The sequence below is a fragment of the Sus scrofa genome, chromosome 1, assembly GCF_054392235.1.
Source record: "Sus scrofa isolate SSC_HxYL_T2T_F1_AM1 chromosome 1, Sscrofa_HxYL_maternal_Yorkshire_Landrace_v2.0, whole genome shotgun sequence".
In the NCBI taxonomy this organism is placed as follows: Eukaryota; Metazoa; Chordata; class Mammalia; order Artiodactyla; family Suidae; genus Sus; species Sus scrofa.
Window position 1 is genome coordinate 19,784,278 of NC_139383.1, and position 21,117 is coordinate 19,805,394.

The 21,117-nt window shown below is 35.8% G+C and overlaps 1 protein-coding gene across 4 annotated transcripts; it reads left to right on the plus strand.

The window, feature by feature from the left end:
- Positions 1-48: 48 nt before the first annotated feature.
- Positions 49-17,073, plus strand: FBXO30 (F-box protein 30). 4 transcript variants are annotated; one of them, XR_014845102.1, is made up of 4 exons: positions 49-252; positions 8,384-10,421; positions 14,307-14,781; positions 14,875-17,073. XR_014845102.1 is itself a non-coding variant. In XM_005659164.4 (3 exons), exons 2-3 carry the CDS (start codon positions 8,400-8,402, stop codon positions 14,508-14,510), a joined length of 2,226 nt encoding a protein of 741 aa, XP_005659221.1. In that variant the 5' UTR covers positions 49-252; positions 8,384-8,399; the 3' UTR covers positions 14,511-17,073. The 4 variants fall into 4 exon arrangements, 2 of the variants coding, with proteins under 2 accessions (XP_005659221.1, XP_003121199.1); XR_014845108.1 differs by having other exon boundaries at positions 49-130; XM_005659164.4 differs by having other exon boundaries at positions 14,307-17,073.
- Positions 17,074-21,117: the final 4,044 nt, after the last annotated feature.

Below are 21,117 nucleotides of genomic sequence, written 5' to 3' on the forward strand. Positions count from 1 at the left end.
GGCCTGGCTGGGTGGGCGGGGCAGAACTGGGCGGGGCGGGGCGCACGGGGAAGACGGTTGTCCGGAGAGGAGGCCGAAGTGCTGGACGAGGAGGAGCTGGGAGAAGGCGGCGGCCCGGCGGGGCAGAGAGGCAAGGAGGAGGCGGGCTGCGCGGGGGTGTGGGGCTCAGAGCGGCGCCGGGATAGCGCGGAGCAGCCGGGCACGGCGGCCACGGCAGCCAGGGCCTGGGCCGCGGTTCGGCCGGGCCGGCCGGTGAGTGTCGGGGAGGCCTGCAGGGGAGGCCGGCACGTCCCGGGCTGCGCCGGGGACAGAGGCGGCGGCTGGGCCGGGCGAGGCCTTTGGTCCGCGGCGGAGGCGGCCGTGGGGTTTGCGGACTGGGTCTGGGGGGAGTAAACACGGCCCTGTGCCGGCCTCACGGGTCGCGGGGCCGGGGTTCTGGAGCCGTGAGGGCGTCGGCGCCCAGCCTGCCACCCGGCCAGCCGTGGAGGCCGTCAGCAAATGGCGACCCAGACCCCGGGGGCCGACCCCCGTGTCACCCGGGCTCCTCGGGTGTCTGGGCTTTGAGAAGGGGTGGAGCAGGCGTTCAACTTAGGAAACCCTGAGAACCTCGACGACCCGGCTTCTCTTTCCTTTGGCGGTTTAGAAACTTGCGTTCCGTGGGGACTAACGGGTTAAAGTAGGATTGGGAGGCATCCTCCGCCGTCTCTCTCCACGGGACCAGTGAAGTTGGTAACTTTTCCATTCATGGAAGTCAGAGGATCTAAGTCTTAACCTCAGCCCTTGTGAAAGAGAAACATCCTGATTTTATAGATTTGAGGGGTATGACCATTTCCAAGTTATTTGTGTTCTGTCTCGTGGAAGTCCATTGCTTGGAAGGGGGCCATAGGGTGCACACGTTGAATGCAAAATAATCTCCTTTGAGTATGTTTCTAACTCGTGTATTTGAAGAATAGAGACAGAACAGCGTGTTGTTTACATGGTTCTAGTACTCCTTTCCCCTCTCCCTGTGTCTTGTTTTTCTTTCTGAGCCATGTCGTAAGTCTCAGATAAAAGATGCTTGGGAAGGAATTGACCTTTTATTCCATAATTACTTTGTTGACTCTGATCCAAAATGAAGTTATTTATGGTCATTCTCATATTAGTGTAGATTAACTTAAAACTTTAGATACAGAACCCCAAGCTTACTATGGTTTTAATTTCTGTTTTCTATTTCAATACTGTGTTGTGTCCTTTAAGAGATGTAGTAAATTATAGTAACAGAGTTTTTGCATTTTGCTCATATTAAGCTTTTCCAAAGCAGTCCCGTTGTTGACTCGGCAAAAGGGAAAGAGTAGCATAAAATGTACGTTTAGGGTTTTGCTAGGGGTTCAATTTTTTAGTATACGGTTTCGCTGAATCACTGTTATATATGCTTAGTCACTGTTTCTTACTACATAAGTTTAATTGGGGATAACATTATGTTTTGCCAACTTTTTAAATTGCCAGTTTGTTTTCACTTGGTCCTTTAATTCGGTGACATAGTTTTTTCGTGATTCTGGAAATGTTAGTGGGTGGAGTTTTGTAAGTGTTATCAGAGAACTGAAGTTTCCGATATAGGCAAACTTATGCATTCCAAGTGTACTAGGTATTTAATTTCAATCCAGTATTTCTCTATGGCCAGCATTGGAGACTTTTTAATGCAGAGTGTCCTAATAAAATAGGCTATTAAAGAAAAATAATGCCTATTTTGAGATAATGTATATAGTTGAGAGGTACTTTAAGGTCACCAAAATAGGCACTGTTTAATGTATTTTTACTATGTGGTATAATATGTTGCTAAGATGTAACTTTTAATGACATAAGCCTTATATGCTATTCTGTATAGTTTTAGATAAATAATTTTAACTGAATTACCATGACTTTGTTTCTTTAGACAGAGTTACTGCATGCTGTGGAAAAATGTATTTGTAGAATTTATTGATGTTAAAGTCTTCAGTCAAAAGGTTGTATAAAATATTATTTCATTTCAAATTTATTTTGATGAAATAGGTGAGATTGGCCTTGTTTAGTAGTGGTTTTGACACTGTAGGTAGTAGATAGTTAAATACAGATAAGCATGCCTCAATCACAACCCAGTCTGAAAAACTTTTACAAAAAGGGTATGTCCTTTTTTTTTTTTAAAAAAAGAGTGGTAGTGTTAGCATTAGATAGTTCTTCATATGACTGCTTTTAGTAAGCTTTTTACATATAAATGACCTGATTTAAAAATGATTATACATAAAGCTTTGTGCATGTAGATGTGGCTGTTGTGTAGAGTGAGGTATATCTGTTTTCTGAGAAATACAAGTTTGTATCCTACTGGACACGCCCTTAATTATAATCGACCTTTGTAGAATTCTAGGTTGTTTTCACCATTCAGTAATTGCCTCAAGGTGACAAAGCTGAGAGTCCTTGGAAGCCCATTCCGCTGTGCCATGCTGCCCATTTTAATAAGCTGAATTCTGCCATTTGGGTGAATTATTTTTATCTGAGTATCAGCTCAAATAAGTTCTGGTATGGGTATTAAATATTTATAGTTATTATTTTAATTTCTGATGTAAGTTTCTAGTAATTCCATTTGCTTATTTAGTGGAGAACAGTTGCAAATAGTTAGAACTTTCGCTTTGGAACAAGCTATCCATAACCATATTTAGAAATGGAAGATGTATGTTTTGATCATATCATAACTGGAAGGGTAAAAACTTGAAAACAAAATTCCATATAATGAGGTCATCATTCTATAAATAGAAAGTCAGAACCAAAATTTAATAAAAGAGTGTATACAGTGTAACCCATTTAGCCATTTTGGATTTATCAGTAGGGTATGTACTTTGGGTTGAGAATTTAATGAGTTTGGATTTTTGATCTTGTCTCATCATCCCACCCCACCCCGTTTTTAAAAATGTCTGAGTGAAGTTATAAATTTATTATGGTTTTTAGTCTTTTTTGTTTTGTTTTGTTTGGCTGCACCTGTGGTGTGTGAAAGTTCCCAGGCCAGGGATCCAACCCATGCCACAGCAGTGACAACGCCTGATTTTTAATATTATGGTCTTTAAAACTTTGAGTGCACCTGATCAGTAAATCAGCCAGCAAATGTTTGTGTTTACTATGTAGTACCTCCAACTATACAAGAAGGATGGGATTTGCTCTGGAGGAGTTAAAACTGATTGGTAGATATAAAATTTCCATTGTAGACCTAATTGTAATAATAATTAACTAGTTGAACAAGTCTGTCTATAGCTCCACCTTAGCCTTACATTGAAGCTACATTTTATTTTCTCAGTAAAATTCTTTTTAATCTAATATCATATTAATTGTAATATTAAAGAAGTATGCTTGATACCACTTCCTTTTTTGAGCTTCCCATCCTTATGTTATACATACTCAGGCACCTGCACATGTGCAGACACCACTGCTGCTTTTCTTTTTGAATTGGATGCTTCTGTAGTCAGTAACCTATAGCCAGACTGCAGGGTTGATTAAGGAATTAAAATAGTTGAACAATAAACAGGTAAATGTTTGCTTATGTGCCTTTTATTACTATTATTTTTAAGATTTTAAAACTGTGGACGATTGAAATCGTCCTTGATTTTCTTTTCCCTTTGATTTGTTTTTATGATGAACAGTTTAGCTTAGTCCATATCTAATACCTAGAACATATGAGCTAGATACTCAATAAATATTTGAGTACTTTTGACTTTCTATAGCTGGTACAGTGAGGTAATTTTGACTCAATCTGGTTGACTAATACTAGATTTTTTTCATGAATTATGTAGTTTTCCATGAAATCAAGAATTGCTTTGGAGTCCATTTGGTTATTTCTTGTATTATAATTATTGCATTTGTTCATGTTTTTTGAATAAGTGAGGCTCTGATCAAGGCCCAGTTTTGAATACAGGGAACATAGGAATGAATGAGACAGACAGTCCTTCCTCCTTTGTGGAGCTTATCGTTTTCCCAAGGAGATAGATGTTAAACAGGGTAATGATTTACTTACAGTTAAGAGTAGTATTACCAAGGGAAAAGGCCAATGTGTAATAGCACATAAGTACAATATGGCATCCTTACCTTGCCTTTGAGTATGTGGAAAAGTAATATTTAAGCTGACATATACTCCAGGCAATAGTTGGGGAGGGAAAGGAGAGAGAGTGTGCGTATTTGTGTCTTGGAGGCAGAGGCAGACATTAAGAACAGCCTGAGGCAGCATGCTGTATTGAGTATTTGGGTGGCTTGACTTAGAATATTTTAAAATCATGCTAATTTACAGTACTTTATCTCCTTACATATTTTAGTGAATTTGGAAAAATAAAAGGAATACTTTTTTGAGGTCAACATCTTTATGTCTAGAAATAGCCTTAAATGACAAGGCCTCGTTTCATTGTATGGGAAAATGCCATGTCTTAAAACTCTTTCTGTGGGTTGCTTGTCAGCCAGAGTGTGAATTGGCCAAGAATTTCTGTTAGAGAAGATTGAAACTATTGTAAAGCATTTAATCATTTACAGTATTTTCTAGTCTAGTGAAACTTTTTATAGTCATTCGACTTTAAGTATAAATAGGTATGTTATTTGGAATGTTAAGATTCCAAGAGTTTTTTAAGAAACTTAATATTGAGGAATCTTAAATTAAGCTCATCTTGAACTTGAAGCCTCAGTTTCAGCAACATGTTTTCTACTGGACTTGCTGTGTCACTGTTCAACTGTGATAAATAGGGGATTGATGTTTTAAACCTGTTTTCGTAGGATTTATGAGTAATTATGAAGTACATTATGGAGGCATGTTTAATTTGGTAATAGAGTTCTTGAAAGAGGATGGTTCTGGAAATTTTAAATTCTGAAACTGAAGGTTCTATCCCCAGAATACTCTTTGGGTATTTTCTAGTGCATTTTTAAAAACTTATTTAATATATTTAATTGTAAATTAAAATTAAAATTTGGTTCCTTTCTTTGTATAGCTGTTTTGAGAATGGTTAAATTTATATTGTTTCACGCATTTACACTGAGCATTATAAATATAAATTATTTTAAAAATAATTTAAAACACTTAGGTTCAAAGTAGTATGTTATTACAATTAGAAAAGACCAAAAAGACGTTCTTGACCACGAGGGTGATTAAGTGTTGGAATAAACTACAAGCAAAGTTGTGTAACCTTCATTCCTCAAATAACATCTTAAAAATGGATCACTAGTTACTGAAGTGCTGCCTTACTTTCTTAAACTTTTGTAAGTAAGCATATTTGTTATTACCTATGTGCATTGATCAGATACAGATTTCAGTCCTAGTTCTACCACTTACTAGGTAGATGACCTTGCGTCCCTTACCTCAGTTTCCTCTGGGTTGTTATGAGGATTAAATGACATTAAGTGACATGATATACCTAAAGAAGGATAAAGTAGGTATACATAATTAGTGTTACCTTTTCTTTCTCTTTAAGTCTCCTTCCATAAATAATAAGTATTGTGGATTCATTGCTGTGAATGCTTTTTATTTTTATTTTTAAAAAACATTTATCTTTTTCAGAGGGGAATAATGCCAAAGAGGTTGTTTTGAACCTTGAGAGCCCTCTACTTCTACCTTTCAAAATTGTTGCTGTTTTACATTGAACTGGGTTGTTTGTAACAGTTTCTATTTTAAACACTTTTGAATTAAGTGATGTTTTGAGATGTGTTCTGCCTGGTCTGATCATGTGACATGAAGGTAACATAGTGTATTCCTACCAGTTCTGAGAGCATTGGTCACTTCTGTGGGAACTGCTTGTATTTTTAGGTGTCTTTCGTAGTAACAGTCAAGTTTATAAACTTCAGCATGTGAGATGAACTCTGTCTAGTTGTTGCAAAATAAAGAAAGCTACAGCTGTTTTCATAATCTAATCACTCAGTAAAATTTATCTTAATTCTTATTAAAATTTCTCTTTGCTTAATTTGGAAATTTCATCATTAGACTGTCATTTCTTCTATTTTGACCCTTTAGCATGGATATCTTTATAGGTTCTATCCTTAGCTATAAAATTTATGGGGATAAACATTCAGAAGTATTTAACTCATAATTTGTAATTTTTAAACACAATTTAAAAATATAGTTTTGTTGTTGAACGTGTGCCTTGTTTTTTTTCTGTCCTCTGGCATTAGTTAACACCATAGTATCAACTCAGAACTTTTCTATTTAATCAACAAAAGCTCTATCGATAAATAAGTTTTTGCTATTTGAGTTTTGAGGAAAATTATCCCTGGGCTGGAGAAAAAGAATACCAATTTGGGGGTAATTAGTTTCTATTAGCCACCTAGAAGCAAGATAGAATTAATGGAAGGGAATATGTGAGAGAGCTAGCAGTCTTATGTACACTGAAGTGAATAATCTAATCACTATTTTAGGCAAAGAATTGGCTTCTTATCCAGAAAATTATTATTAATTTAATTTGGCAATTTTGGAGGTGAGTTCCCTATGCCATGTACATGTTGAGAGAAATAGTAAGTAGCTATAAAGACCTGAAGTTTGGAAGAGCAATCTGGGCAGGAGGTATAGATGAGTTTTCAACTGGTGAGTGATAATTGAAACTTTTGAGAAATTGAGAACACCCTGGGGGAATGTATAGAATGAGCCAGTAATGATGGGGGTCCCTGAAAAAGAGTACTATTTTAGAAGAAAAGATTAAGGAAAAACAAAGAGGTAGGGGGGAAAACAGGGAAATGTGAGGTCATAAAAACTAAAAAGAAAGATTAATACTTCAGAAAGGAGGAATTGGTCAACATAATGATATAATGGCCAAAGAGGATGTGGTCTGGAAAAAAGCCCTTTGGCTTTAGCATTAAGGATCTTGATAGAATGGTTTTAAAGAGTGATGGTAAGAAGCCAGATTAGAGGGCTGAAGAGTATATGGGAGATTTAAAGTGTTTTCTTTGTTTTTCATTTTTCTTTTGAAAGCTTGGCTAAATAGGAAAAAATAGTAGCAAAAGGGGGGAAGGTATTGTTTTATTACTTAAGATCTTAAAGATGAAATAGTCTTTTTAAATTTTTGATGCTAATAGGAACAAGCCAATAAAGAAGTTGAAGGTTGTAGAAAAAAATTCATCGAGCAGGCTAAGTAATTAAATCAATGCATTGTGCCAATATTTTCTCTTCTTTTCGAATGAAACTTCTTTATAAAAGCAGGAAAGACCATTAATTAACTGTAATCCCCTCATGTTATTTTTATAGATATTATTTCTCTGATTAAAATCTTCAGTGACTTCCAACTGCTTATAAAGTACTCCTTAGAGTAGTATATAGCACACTTTTCATGACTTCTTTTTTTTCCTGTCCAGCCTTATCTCTCACAGCTACCTTGTATTGCGGCTTGTAATCCAGCAATGTTGGAAACTTGAGGGTCTCTCAACATGTTTTTGCCAATTCTTGCTTTTCTGCATTTGCATATGCCGTTACTTTAGCATTGAATGCCTCCCTTCCCGTCTAACCCTACTCTCCTATGCTTAAGACTTCTCATCTTTCAAGACTTGGGAATTCTTCTCTGTCCCCTACTCATACTGATTATTTTCTCTCCCATATTGATCATATAAAAATGTACAGTGATTTCACTGTTGTCTCTGACCTGCTGTAGCTCCTTGACAGGAGGCACCATTTCTTCTAATCTCTGTTCTGCCACTTGAAACACAGTCTGGTACATAAATAGGTGTTTAATGCATGAATGGAAACTGTGACCCTCAGAAGTAAGTGAATTGCCCACTGCCCAGAACTGGAGCTAGAACTTACATTTTTTGGATAAATTCCATCTATGTTTTCATTAAGGCTTACTCTATTGATTTGTTGTAGGATTTATTAAGGCATATATATAAGGAGACATCAATAGATGAAATCTTAAATGAATTTGTATGCTTGGAGGGAATACAAGGAAATCTTCTCATAAAGTTTTAGTGAAGTATATTAATAAAACTCAGATTCTCTTTTAGGAATATAATGAGGTCTCTAGAATGTGGGGTACGTCACATTCTAGTTGAAATTTAAAAGGTAAAAGCTAAAGGTTTCTCTGAAATCTAAAAGTTAAATGTACATTAACTTGTTTTTGACATTAATTTATATACTACATAATATCCTAGAATTTAAGTATTATATTTTGAAACATTTGGCCTTTGGGGCAGATTGTTATATAACATATAAAAATGAACTTTTGAATTGCTCCTTGAATTGAAGTGCTTACATTGTTTTAAGATGGACTGATTATATGTAAAATAAACTTGTTAAATATATTTTTTAATACATTTCATCCTCATATAAGCCAATATGCCTTTATGGTTTGATTTTCATTCTTAAAAACAATTTTTAAAAATTGACCACTTTTTGCCTAACTTTATTTTTTTCCATCTCGATAACTAGAGCTGGACTGACCATTATGGAGGAAGAGCTGCAGCATTCGCACTGCGTGAATTGTGTCAGTAGACGGTGTATGACCAGACCAGAGCCTGGGATTTCCTGTGACTTGATTGGTTGTCCATTGGTTTGTGGAGCAGTTTTCCATTCTTGTAAAGCTGATGAGCATCGACTTTTATGTCCATTTGAACGAGTGCCTTGTTTAAATAGTGACTTTGGATGTCCATTTACAATGGCTCGAAATAAAGTTGCCGAACATCTAGAAGCATGTCCTGCAAGTGTGGTGTGCTGTACTATGGAGTGGAACCGATGGCCAGTTAGTTATGCAGACAGAAAATCTTACGAAAATCTAAGCAGAGATGTTGATGAAGTGGCACAATTAGATATGGCCTTGGCCCTTCAAGACCAAAGGATGCTCTTAGAATCTCTCAAAGTAGCCACCATGATGTCAAAAGCAACTGATAAGGTATCAGAACCTAGAGAACAGATCTCAGTTAAATCAAGTGTCTCAGAAATACCACATACTAATGGTTTGGTATCTGTTGATGAAGAATCTTATGGTGCACTTTATCAAGCTACTGTTGAAACAACTAGAAGTTTGGCTGCCGCTTTAGACATCCTGAATACCGCCACAAGAGACATTGGCATGTTAAGTTCGAGTCTTTGTACTTCCCCAAATGAAATAAATGAAGAGCAGAATTCCAGAGAAAGCTTGAAAGACCAAGATCATCTTTATGCTGATGAGATAGGAGCAGTAGGTGGGATTGACCATAATGACACAAGTCAGAATGCCCAATCTGAACAAAATGGTTCAAGTGATTTATTATGTGACTTGGATGCCAGTTCTTATGGCAGTTCTGCTCTTTGTAATGGCTTCCCTTTGGAAGATATATGCACACAGGTCATAGAGCAGAATCAGAATTTACATGGTGACTCAAAACAAAATAACTTAACAAATGGAGAATGTGTAGCATCAGATGGCATTTCAGAACCTTCTAGTTCACTTTCAGTAGCAGCACAACTTAGGGAAGTAATACCAGCTAATGCTTTGCCTAATGGCACTGTTCAGCATATCCTCATGCCAGATGATGATGAAGGAGACTTGTGTTGGAGAAAAGTAGACTTGGGGGACCTGAGGAATATGGATGTTTTATCTTTCAATCATCCTCCTTCATTCAAATTTCTTTCTAACTCATGTTGGTCTAAACCAAAGGAAGATAAAGCAGTAGATACATCAGATTTGGAAGTTGCAGAAGATCCAATGGGCCTCCAAGGAATAGATCTAATCACAGCAGCACTACTGTTTTGTCTAGGAGATTCTCCAGGTGGGAGGGGTATATCTGATAGTCGCATGGTTGATGTTTATCACATTGACTTTGGGACTCAGACTTTTTCACTTCCATCTGCAATATTAGCTACAAATACAATGGTTGGGGAAATAGCTTCAGCTTCAGCTTGTGATCATGCCAACCCACAGCTTTCAAATCCAAGTCCTTTTCAGACACTTGGGCTGGATTTAGTATTGGAATGTGTCGCTAGGTACCAACCCAAACAGCGTTCAATGTTTACATTTGTTTGTGGACAGTTATTTAGAAGAAAAGAATTTTCATCGCATTTTAAGAATGTGCATGGTGACATTCATGCTGGACTCAATGGCTGGATGGAACAGAGGTGTCCTTTAGCATATTATGGTTGTACCTATTCTCAGCGTAGATTCTGTCCATCAACACAAGGAGCAAAGATTATACATGACCGCCATTTGAGGTCATTTGGAGTTCAGCCATCTGTATCTACAGTATTAGTAGAGCCTGCTAGAAACTGTGTGTTGGGATTACATAATGACCATCTAAGTAGCCTTCCTTTTGAGGTCCTACAGCATATTGCAGGCTTTCTTGATGGCTTCAGTTTATGCCAGCTCTCCTGTGTATCCAAGTTAATGAGGGATGTGTGTGGCAGTCTTCTTCAGTCTCGCGGAATGGTCATACTGCAGTGGGGGAAAAGGAAGTATCCAGAAGGAAATTCTTCATGGCAGATAAAAGAAAAGGTTGGTTTAATTTAATTATATCCTTATTTGACATATCATAGGCACTTAATAACATTGCAGAATTTATTAAAATTAATTTTGTGGAGAATTTGACCATCCTTAAAACTTAGTAACTCAGGATGCTGACAGACTTTTTTTGTAATGATAATTAATAAAAAGACTAGTTAGAACTGTTTATCATAATCATATATTTAATGCAGACATCCTAAACTAGATTCTAATGTCCTATGTAGAGGTCGCTTCTAGTTCTTCAGCTGGCAAGTTCTGTACCCATTCACTTCTGTAACAACTCCTTTTGCTTGAGTCCATGTTTAATCATCTTCTAATTTGGGCTCCATCTGAAACATTTTCACCATAGGACAACAGAGGAAACAAAGAGAAGTTTTCTATTACTGGAAGTTGGTAGTTTCTGTCCATTCTTAGCAATTTCTGTCTTAGAATTTGGTGGTTTTAGGTAGAACTTAAACAGGGGAGACATGAGAAAAAGTTATAACTACTACTACTATTAAGTGACCAATGGAGTCTTTGGGGAATGGAGAAAGTAAGTGGAGGAATGTGGAAATGTATTATTATTAGGCTGAGGTAAAATAAGGGCAATAGGATTTGATATTGCTGGTGGGACTCTGGGTTTAGTGCAGTACAGGAATGTGTTGCAGATTGAGAGCTTGAGATGGAGCAGTAGGTGGACCTTGGAGCAAATCATGCTTCCACCATTTTCCTCCTTTGATATCTTACTTTTGCCCAGCTTCTGCTTGAGGCACTATCCAATAGAAACTAGAAGATATTACAAATATATTTGATTGAAAGTGGTTTTTTTTTTCATTTTAGAACATTTATAATATGAAACTTTGATTTTATAAAGTAGAAAAAAAATTGATAATGTTCACCTTGGTTACACAGGGTTCAAATTTCTGGCTACTTTGTTTTATTCATTGCTCTAGTTTTTTAGAATTCTGTATCTACTTGCTGTGTGTTCTCTTTAAGCTTTGACCAGTAAATGAACACACAAATTATTTAATGATCTTTTTTTTCCCGAAGAGAAGTCTGGTGGGAGAAATTTTCATGTATGTATGTGGTTATGTGTGTATTTTTATTTCTATATGATTTGGTGTCCTTCTGCCATTTGGATGGTTCACTCAGAGCATGGCTCCTTTTTGTCCTTGCCTTCTAGAATTGACTTGTGAGGTAAAATATTTTCTGGGGATTCTGTTCCTGCAGGAAATCTCTTGCAGTTTAAATTGCCATCATTTATACAGATTACTCACACGTGTATATCCTGGCCATTTTCTCCTCTGAAATCCAGTCCGTTATATACAACCATTTACTGGTTATCTCCACTTAATTATCTCACAGTTTCATCAGACTCAACATGTCCTCCTTCTCTCTACCCATCTTGATCTCAGAGAGTGGCACTATCCTCTCTCAAGTTGCCTACACTAGGAATTTGGGAGTTAAAATTAACCTCCCATTTCCCCCCGCCTTAATTTCCATACCCAGGTAGTCACAAAGTCTTATTGTCTCCCTTCTTCATACCTCTCAGGTTTGCTGTACTGTTCCTACCACTGTTTCCCTCGTTAGTTCTGCATATAGTTCTCTCCTTGGGTTACTACAGTAGCCTCTTCCTAACTGGGTTTCTGTTTCCAACTGAGTTCCTCTCCAGCATCTGCTCTATACTCTATAGAAGAGGTAGAGTGATAAACAATTTCTTAAATACAGTTCTTATTCTGTAGTGCTTAAAAACTTTTTAAATGTATGTCTGTTGCCCTGGAATAGTCAGACTCCTTAATGAAACATTGAAGACTTCATAATCTTGTTCTTTCTTACCTCTTCAATTTCCTTTTGTCACTTTATATTACAGCTGTGGAATTTACATCAGTTGTCTGATGTTTTCTTTCTTGCCTTAAGGCCTTGAGTATACTGTCCCTGATACCTGCATTTGAACACTAGCGATGCGCTAGACAATGTTCACTTCACTTTCATTAATTTATTTAATCTGCTGTCCCTGTTTTATGGATGAAGAGACTGAGGTTTAGAGAGGTTAAGTAACTTGTCGAATTGGTGGATTCAGACTCAGGGAGCCTGTTTTTGAAGCTTGTGATCATCGTCTCCTTGCTATACCCTGCTTATTCTTCAGATCTTACTTTGTCAAGAAAGCCTTCCCAGACCCCACTGAAGCCCCTGGGAAGTGCACTGCTCTGTGTTCCTGTGCTGCTCCATATGTACCCCTACTCTTTTTACCCCTACTAACCATTCACCATGCTATTTTCAAATTTACCAGTTGTCAGTTTCTTTCATTAGACTTTGAGTTCCTTGAGAAGTGAGACTCTGGGGCACCAAAATATCTGCAGTAGCTTAGCATAGCACCTGCTTTCTAGAAGGCCCTAAGTAAATACTTTATGACCCATTGCTAAGAAACCTTATCATCAGGAGATGGGAGTGTCCATTTTTCCTGAGTTTGTTTCACCAGACTCTTTAACTGTGTTGAAGTAGGGAGGCTATCTGCCACCATTGAATTTTTCAGCTAATTTGTTTAGTGACGCTTAACAAAAACTCTTAGTTCTTAATCATAGTTCAGTGGGTATGGGGAATCGTAATTTATATTATCCATTGGTAGCTATTCTCCAGGTCTTAACCGACTCCTGGGAAATGATTCCATGCAGGGTAGTTGATATAATCCTAAGAAGTATAGCAGTTAATACTCTACATGCTGAACTGTTCAATTGCCAGCTAAAAAATAATTGTGTTCTCACAGAATTTGAAGGCCTCTGGCCACCCCAGAATTCATACCTTTCTTTTCTGAGAAGCTCTAATGAGTGCTGAGGGCTTCCTTCAAATCCACAGCTACTTTCTAGAGTTATCTGCTGTTTGTCATGGATTCAGTGTTCTCTAGACATTTGCCTGTTAATTAGCTTAGCAGGATTCCTAGGCCTGTCCAGCTCTATTCATGCATATTACCTATGTTCAGGTAACAAGTTGTAAAAACGAGAGGGGGCACAACAGTCATTGCTGGACCTTTAAGATGACAGTGCTTCTTTCAAGGCTTTGAGCTGCTGAGTGGAAAATGGGAAAGTAGTTCTTATTTTTACCAGACCCATGAACAGGGATGGCAGATGAATATTTTCCCCAGAAGTGCATCTGGGGAAATGCATATAGAGGTAAAAATGATTCATTTTACAAAAAATTCTTTCTCTGTAAATTTCCAGAAACACCCGTATTCTTCAATATTACTAAGTGCCTTTACTACTTATAAATAGTGGAAGGAAAAGTACATTGGCACAAAATTCTAGAGTGTTTTTTAGTATACTTCACATGGTGGAATAGGAATGGGAGAAAAACTTGGAGAAAAAAATAATACTTATATTGTCAGTATCTCTAGACTATGTATCTAAAGCCATTCAGATAGCAGAAAAGACTAGTGTACAGTATTTATTATTTTAGGAAGAGGCTCCAAATTCATGAGGTTGTTATTTTATAAAAATTGCTTAATAAGCCAGGTTGGATGTATTTTTAATTTTAATTTTTTTTCTATTAAAGCATAGTTGATTTACAGAGTTGTGCCAGTTTCTGCTATACAGCAAAGTGACCCAGTCATACACATCTATCCTTTCCTTGGATGTGATTTTTAATGTTGAATTTTGTCTTTTATTTTCTTTTCGGTTATTAAATTTATTGAGGTCATAGTGTCACGAAAGTGATTTATCTTATAAATATTTGACAAACAGATTGTGCAAATGGGTTACTGCCTTTCAGTTTTGTAGCTGACTACTTGAAACTTTATATTGACTATATCTCTAACAGAAATGTATGCAATTAGAGCAGGAAGTATGTTTAAGTATGATTCTTATAAATTGACTTGTTTAAATCTGAAGTAGAATTTTCTTCTAGGTATGGCGATTCAGTACAGCTTTCTGTTCTGTCAATGAATGGAAATTTGCTGACATCCTAAGTATGGCTGACCACTTGAAGAAATGCAGTTACAATATTGTAGAGAAACGGGAGGAAGCAGTCCCATTGCCATGTATGTGTGTGACACGAGAACTCACTAAAGAAGGACGTTCACTTCGCTCAGTTTTAAAACCTGTACTTTAAAAACCGTAACTCCACTTGCACATACATGCAAGTACCTAGTATAACTCCTTTGTAATATGTGACACTTTATTAATGTATTAAAGATTACAACTAGCTAAATATATTGTCACTATGTATATAATGCTTTGAAGTGACGTATATTTTTATAAAGTACTGTTTAGTTGGAAGAAGTTGCCTTAATGTTTGAAATGTGTGAATTTTTTGGAACTCGCTGGACAGGGTGATATACTTTTTGAGCTACATAATTTTCAGAATTAGTATTTTTGATGGTGTGCATATTTTGGTTCTTAATTAAATTTTTTCTTCTTTTTTTTTTTTTTTTTTTTTTTTGTCTTTTGTTGTTGTTGTTGTTGCTATTTCTTAGGCCGCTCCCGCGGCATATGGAGGTTCCCAGGCTAGGGGTTGAATCGGAGCTGTAGCTGCTGGCCTACACCAGAGCCACAGCAATGCGGGATCCGAGCCGAGGCTGCAACCTACACCATAGCTCACGGCAACGCCGGATCGTTAACCCACTGAGCAAGGGCAGGGATCGAACCCGCAACCTCATGGTTCCTAGTCGGATTCGTTAACCACTGCACCACGACGGGAACTCCCAAATTTTTTCTTCTTAAACTAACAAGATCCTGACCAATTTATTTCTCATATTTTCTGTGGGTTACAACCCATGCATTCAAAAAGCAAAACTTGGATTCTACTTTTTATGTCTTAGGCTTTTCAGATAAAAACATTCAATTGCTTTAAGTACTGCATAAGACCATTATAAAGTTTTTACTTTCTAGTACTCCCCTTATATGATTGTTGATATGTAGATGATTTCTAATGTATACATAATATTTAAAATCATAATATTTGATGATGCTATTTATAATAATTTTAAAAATAGTCCACAAAAATGTTTTCACCTTACATATTTACAACTCTCATTCAGTGGTCATATATTTTGTTAGACCCATGGCAGTGTGTTTTATGATAGATGAAGGCGAAATCAAACAAAAAGCCTCTGAGTTTAATTTGAAACTGTATATGGCATCATATATTTGTTAGGTATTTGATATTTGGAGAAATGAAAATATAGTTGGTCCTTCATATCTGCAGGTTCTATATCTGTGGATTTAACCAAAGGATGGAAAATATTTGAAAAAAAATTCCATAAAATTTAAAAAACAAAACTTGAATTTATCACTCACCTTCAACTATTTATATGGCACTTACATTATATTTACAACTATTTACATAGCATTTACATTGTATTAGTTACTATATGTAATCTAGAGATGACTTAAAGTATATGGAAGGATGTGTATAGGTTATATGCAAATACTGTGCCATTTTATATAAGGGACTTGAACGTCTGTGAATTTCGGTACCTCAGGGGGTCCTGGAACCAAACACCTGTGGATACTGAAGGACGACTGACTATACCTCATTGTAAGTTTGAATTGGGCATCTTGTGTGAAAAATTGAAAATATTCATAATGCAAAGGGCTTAACTTCATAAGCATTTAAAATTTTTGCCTTTCGATCTTCATAAAAATCCTAATCATGTTGTTTTAAGACACTTAAAAATAGGACATTTGTCTTTGTAAGGTGACAATCACAAAATGCAGAAACCTGCCTTGGTTGACAATCTCTAAACATTTTCAGGCTAATATTCCATAGACTTCTCTACCAAAAATGTAAGAATTCCATCTTTGTGTAAAAATCAAAGTATAACAGAAAAATATTCAAAGACCTACTCTTTAAGTATTTTATTATAATTTTCAACCTGGTTTATACTATTATTAACCTGTTATGGTCAGTTTAAGAGAAATGAGTATATCAGTATTAAATAAATTGCAAAGCCGGGGACATGTACTTCAATAATTTAGGTAACTTCTGGCCTTTGGTAGTCTGAAATGATGACAGGTTACTTTATTATAAAATTTCAAAACTCTGTTTTGTCTTCTCTTCCTACATTTTGTCCCTGAGAGTACTCTGTTGTCACCTAGGTTCTTGATTCCCATATATGGCAATCAGACTGGGCAGAGGCATTCCTCCTCGGGCATTACAGGAAAATTCTGAACTGCTTAAGACTTGTTTTGGTTGGATCAAGTCCTTATTACAGTTGAAAAATATAGCATTAGAGACTAATTAATTATTTTGTCTCACCTGAAATTTTAATTAGTGGAATACTTATTTCTCAGTGCTGAAACTTACCTTTTTCAATTGTGATTGAATTACAAAAATAGTCTCTTTTTTGTGAAAAAGGAAAAAAAAATAAGATGGCAAATACTCTAAAGTATAACTCTGCCTTTTCAAGTTTTGCTGAAGAATGTGTCTGGTTAGGATAGCACAAACATTAACTTTTTTTTTATGGTTGTGCTTTTAAAATCTTTGTTTTTTAAGTTTCGACTTCTTGTTTCCACTCTGGATCATGAGATAGTTAACATTTTCCACCTTTTATTTCTTTTTCACATCTTTTGCTGTTTTCTTTTTTGTTTGTTATGCCACCATACTATTTTGTTAAAATGTTTTCTCTGTGTAACATTTGTTCAAATTCTAATAAAATTAATATTTTCCTTTATATGGCTCAGTAACTTAAAAAGAAAAACTTACATTTAAATAAAATTTTAATCCTTGTTTGACAAATTCCAAACACAATCATATTGTTTCTATAGTGGGGATTTTCTGCATGATGTAGGAGTTGCTGGTTGATTATCATTGGTCACTCATGTTTTACCAGTGAACATGAATTTTTTTTAATATGTAAAACTCATTAACTAGCTTTCTCTGCCCCTTCCATGTCTTCTTGAAAGTAGTTCCACCTAGGGGTATTGAAAGACTGAAGAGTTCCTGGCAATTTTATTTTCTAAAATTTGTAGTGGATACCAGCCTTTTATGCATGAAAAAGTTTGTGTGTTGACCAAGTAAATTGGCATTTGAGAAGTCTTTGCTAACCGGCAAGCTAAAGGGCAAGTATGAGGAAGGAGGGAAATAATCTGAATTCACTTTTGCCCTCTGCCTTCTTTCCGGGAGCTCTCTGCTTAACCTCAATCTCGCTCTCTTTCCCCTCCCCAAAGAATCACAGATCATTTACAGTAGTGCTTCCCAAAGTGTGGTCCCAGGACCAGTAGCATCAGCATCATCTGGGAATTTGTTAGAAATACAAATTCTTGGAACTCTCCGCAGACTTACAGAATCAGTCAGAAACTTTGGGTGGGGAGGCTGCAGTCTCCCCAGGTGATTCTGATAACATGGTAAAGTATGAGAATTTAGAATAAAGCCTGGGACATGCCAGCTATTCTTGTGAATGATGTGTTTTTGGAGCAGGTATAAGTGTGTACATATGTGTATAATCCAAAATTAAGAGTAATAGTAATTAGTGTTAGTTAATGATTAAATTTAAATGATACATGTTGTTTCAAACTCAGTGCCATATGACAATATATTGGGTACCATAGGTGGACATTTTTTTTAAAGCTAGTATTTATTAGTATTATAAATTCTCTGTTATTACTAGTGTTTCAGTAGTGTTTATTCTGATCAAGGTAAATCGCAGTGGAACTTCTGTTCATTAGCATTAACGTTTAGCCTAGTCCTCATTCATTCTCTTGTTTAGTGGTTGCAGAGTCATGTGAACATATTAGATTTCTAGGATAAACAGAGTAGAAGTAAAAGGATATTAGATTAAATTCTACAAGAATTTTGTAGGAATTCTTTCAACCCTGTCAATAAGAAGTATTAAAGACTGAGTTTCCGGTTTCAGTAGTGTAGAATCTTTTTTGGTCTTTGACCCTGTGTTATGCATCCCAACAATGTTATTGCTGTTAACCATCCCTTAACATTGGATATTGTGGTCCTTGAAGATACGGTGTTTATACCACTGTATTGGTAACAGATTTTTAATCTCTGGCGATTTGTAGTTTTTGTTTAGATTTCATGTTTTGCATCCCTACCTAAAAAGACATGGAGTTGATTAATTTTTAAAATGTTTAAGGAATCAGTATTGGAGACATTAAAAAGTATATTAATACGTTTCATGCCTGACACACCACATTGAAAAGCAATGTAATTAGAATCTGCAGAGTTAGGTATTTAGAATTGCAATAGAAAGCAGTTGGCCTTCATTCTTTCAAAGGCTGGACAGAGCCTTTTGATGGAAATAATTTCTCTGATGTGTGCTTAGCTGATTATCTAAATATACTTATTAGTCAACATGCTAGTAAGGCCTAGGAAACAAGAGTATTTAGTTACACCTTAAAGAAATCAATGCATCAGTGACTCATCCATTGTGTTTAAAATGATTCAGTGTTGGGTTGTTTTTAGGATTTGATCTAAATCTGATTTCCAAACAAAAAACTTTGATGTACAATTAAACACCCACACTAGTAAACGCCTTTCCAAATAAAAGAGGATGTTTAGTCACCTTTTACATAATTATCTTCCTTGATTTAAAAGATCAAAGTAAGTTCAAGAGACCTTTTCAGTTTCCGTTGTATGGATGAAAAAACTGAGGTATTCGAAGTTTAGGTAATGATGAATGTATTGGGTATTTGAGAAAAAGATGTTCTGACGCAGTTCACTTTTCTTCTTTACAAACACAGAAAGAGAACACTTAGATGTAGGGAAATTATTTTGGACCATTTTTTTGCCTAGAATATTTGATTCCTAATATTCCTAGTAAGTGTTTTGGAAAGAACTATTGGGTAATACCTTTGTAAACAAAGTAAAATTAACTAGGTACGATATGCTGTTCTGAAAACCCTTTGCAAAAATAGGGTCTTTTTCTGAATTTGTAGAAGTATTTTATTGCATCTGTGGTTGGTAAAATTCTATCAATGCATTGTTTATACATATCTTTATTTGCATGTATAACCTCCAGAAATCAGCCAAGTAGATTTTAATACATCTTGAGATTACTAATGGAGATACATCTTGAAGCGCTTTTTTTCTTTAGAACATTTCACAGCTGACATTTTGTATTCAGAATGTTTGACATTCCAATGTATTATGTGAGGAGTGACTTTTCATTAATTTAGTAAACTACAAAGAAATGAGTTACAAGGATGATTCATGAACATGCTCTTGGAAATACAGTAAAAACTCATTGATATGAATCTCCCTGTTTTATAACTATCTTTGACATGCTGTACTGAAGCATCTATTATTTACTTGGAAGAAAAGCATTTCTGAAGCAAACTGACAATAGAAACAAGGGAAATCTGTTTCTTTCTCACTAACACCAAAAATTTTTAAGCATCCTCAAATCATTTTATTAACCCATTTTCATGCAAATATTATTGTAAGAAATGATTCTTTGATAATGGGTAGTTCTAATGGTGGTAACTGTGTGTTTGAAAGTAATAAAACCACATTTCATTGAATTCCTAAGACTGACCACCTCATTAAGTCAAATTGTCCTTTTCTAGTAAAAGCAAAGTCAACAGATTTAATTTTTGCCATTTTCTAATATAAATTGTTAGAATTTTTTTTTTCAGACAGGTCTACAAACAGGTAAATAGGTTGATATATGTGCTGGTTCATTCTTTGACAGAGGAGCTGATTTCCTTACCCCTTGCAGTCAGAGTAACATTAATTGTTAAATTATTATTCAGTGGTCTAATGACATAAGAACAGTAGCAATAATTTGTTATTAAAAAGATTGAAGTTGGAAAAAGGAGATTCTCCCTTTTGCTGTCCTAGAATTTTTTCATTGAAGTCTTTCTTTCCGTATTTGTCATTATTGCTTGTTTATCCCATGATTTCAATTTTCTAATCGGGTAATCAAAAAACCTAGATTAAGTACATGGAGTTTTAAAAAACTTGTTTTGCTGATCAGCCTATGTTTAGTAGTTTTGGTTGATAAAGTTTATAGATTTAAGTTTTTAGCTTCCTTTAAAGTCTCTCAACTCACAAATAGATTTGTTGTGTTGAAAAATTGAAGTGTCAGCGTTCAGATTAAACACATTGATTCAAAGAAATCAAACCACAGTAACAGAAGCAATAATAGAGTATTATACCTGTTCAAGAGTAAAATTATCCAGTGAATATTTAATTGTGTCAACTGGATGTCTTTTATATTAAATGATAACTTTAAAAAATGTTACCTGTATTAGAGATTTGAAATAAAAATGGAGAATCATAGTGATTCCCTACAACATTCCAATAGTTTTACGATTAAAAACTCTGATATGAAATAAATTATGTTGAATGGTTAATAATTCGATGGATGTGAATTCTAAATATTTTATGCTGCATTTGAAATATTAACGTTGTATCGTTCATTTGATCAGTGTTTAAGCACCAATCAATCCTGAAAACTTGAATTGCATTCTGAAAGGTAATTGCACTGACTCATTAACTTACCTCAGGTGTCATTTAATTTCTGAAGTATCTTTTTTTTTTCTCATGATTTACATAGAGTTGGTTTATTTTGGTCTTAAATTCAAAAGGAAATGGTATTTCTTGAGAAACATGCTAAGTGAAAGAAGCTAGACCCCAAAGGCCACATATTGCATGATTCCATTTATATGACATAATCCATAATAGGCAAATCTATTGAGAGAGATCAGATTAGGGGTTGCTAGGGGATGTGGGGAGGGAGTGGTAGGGAGTGACTGTTTAAAGG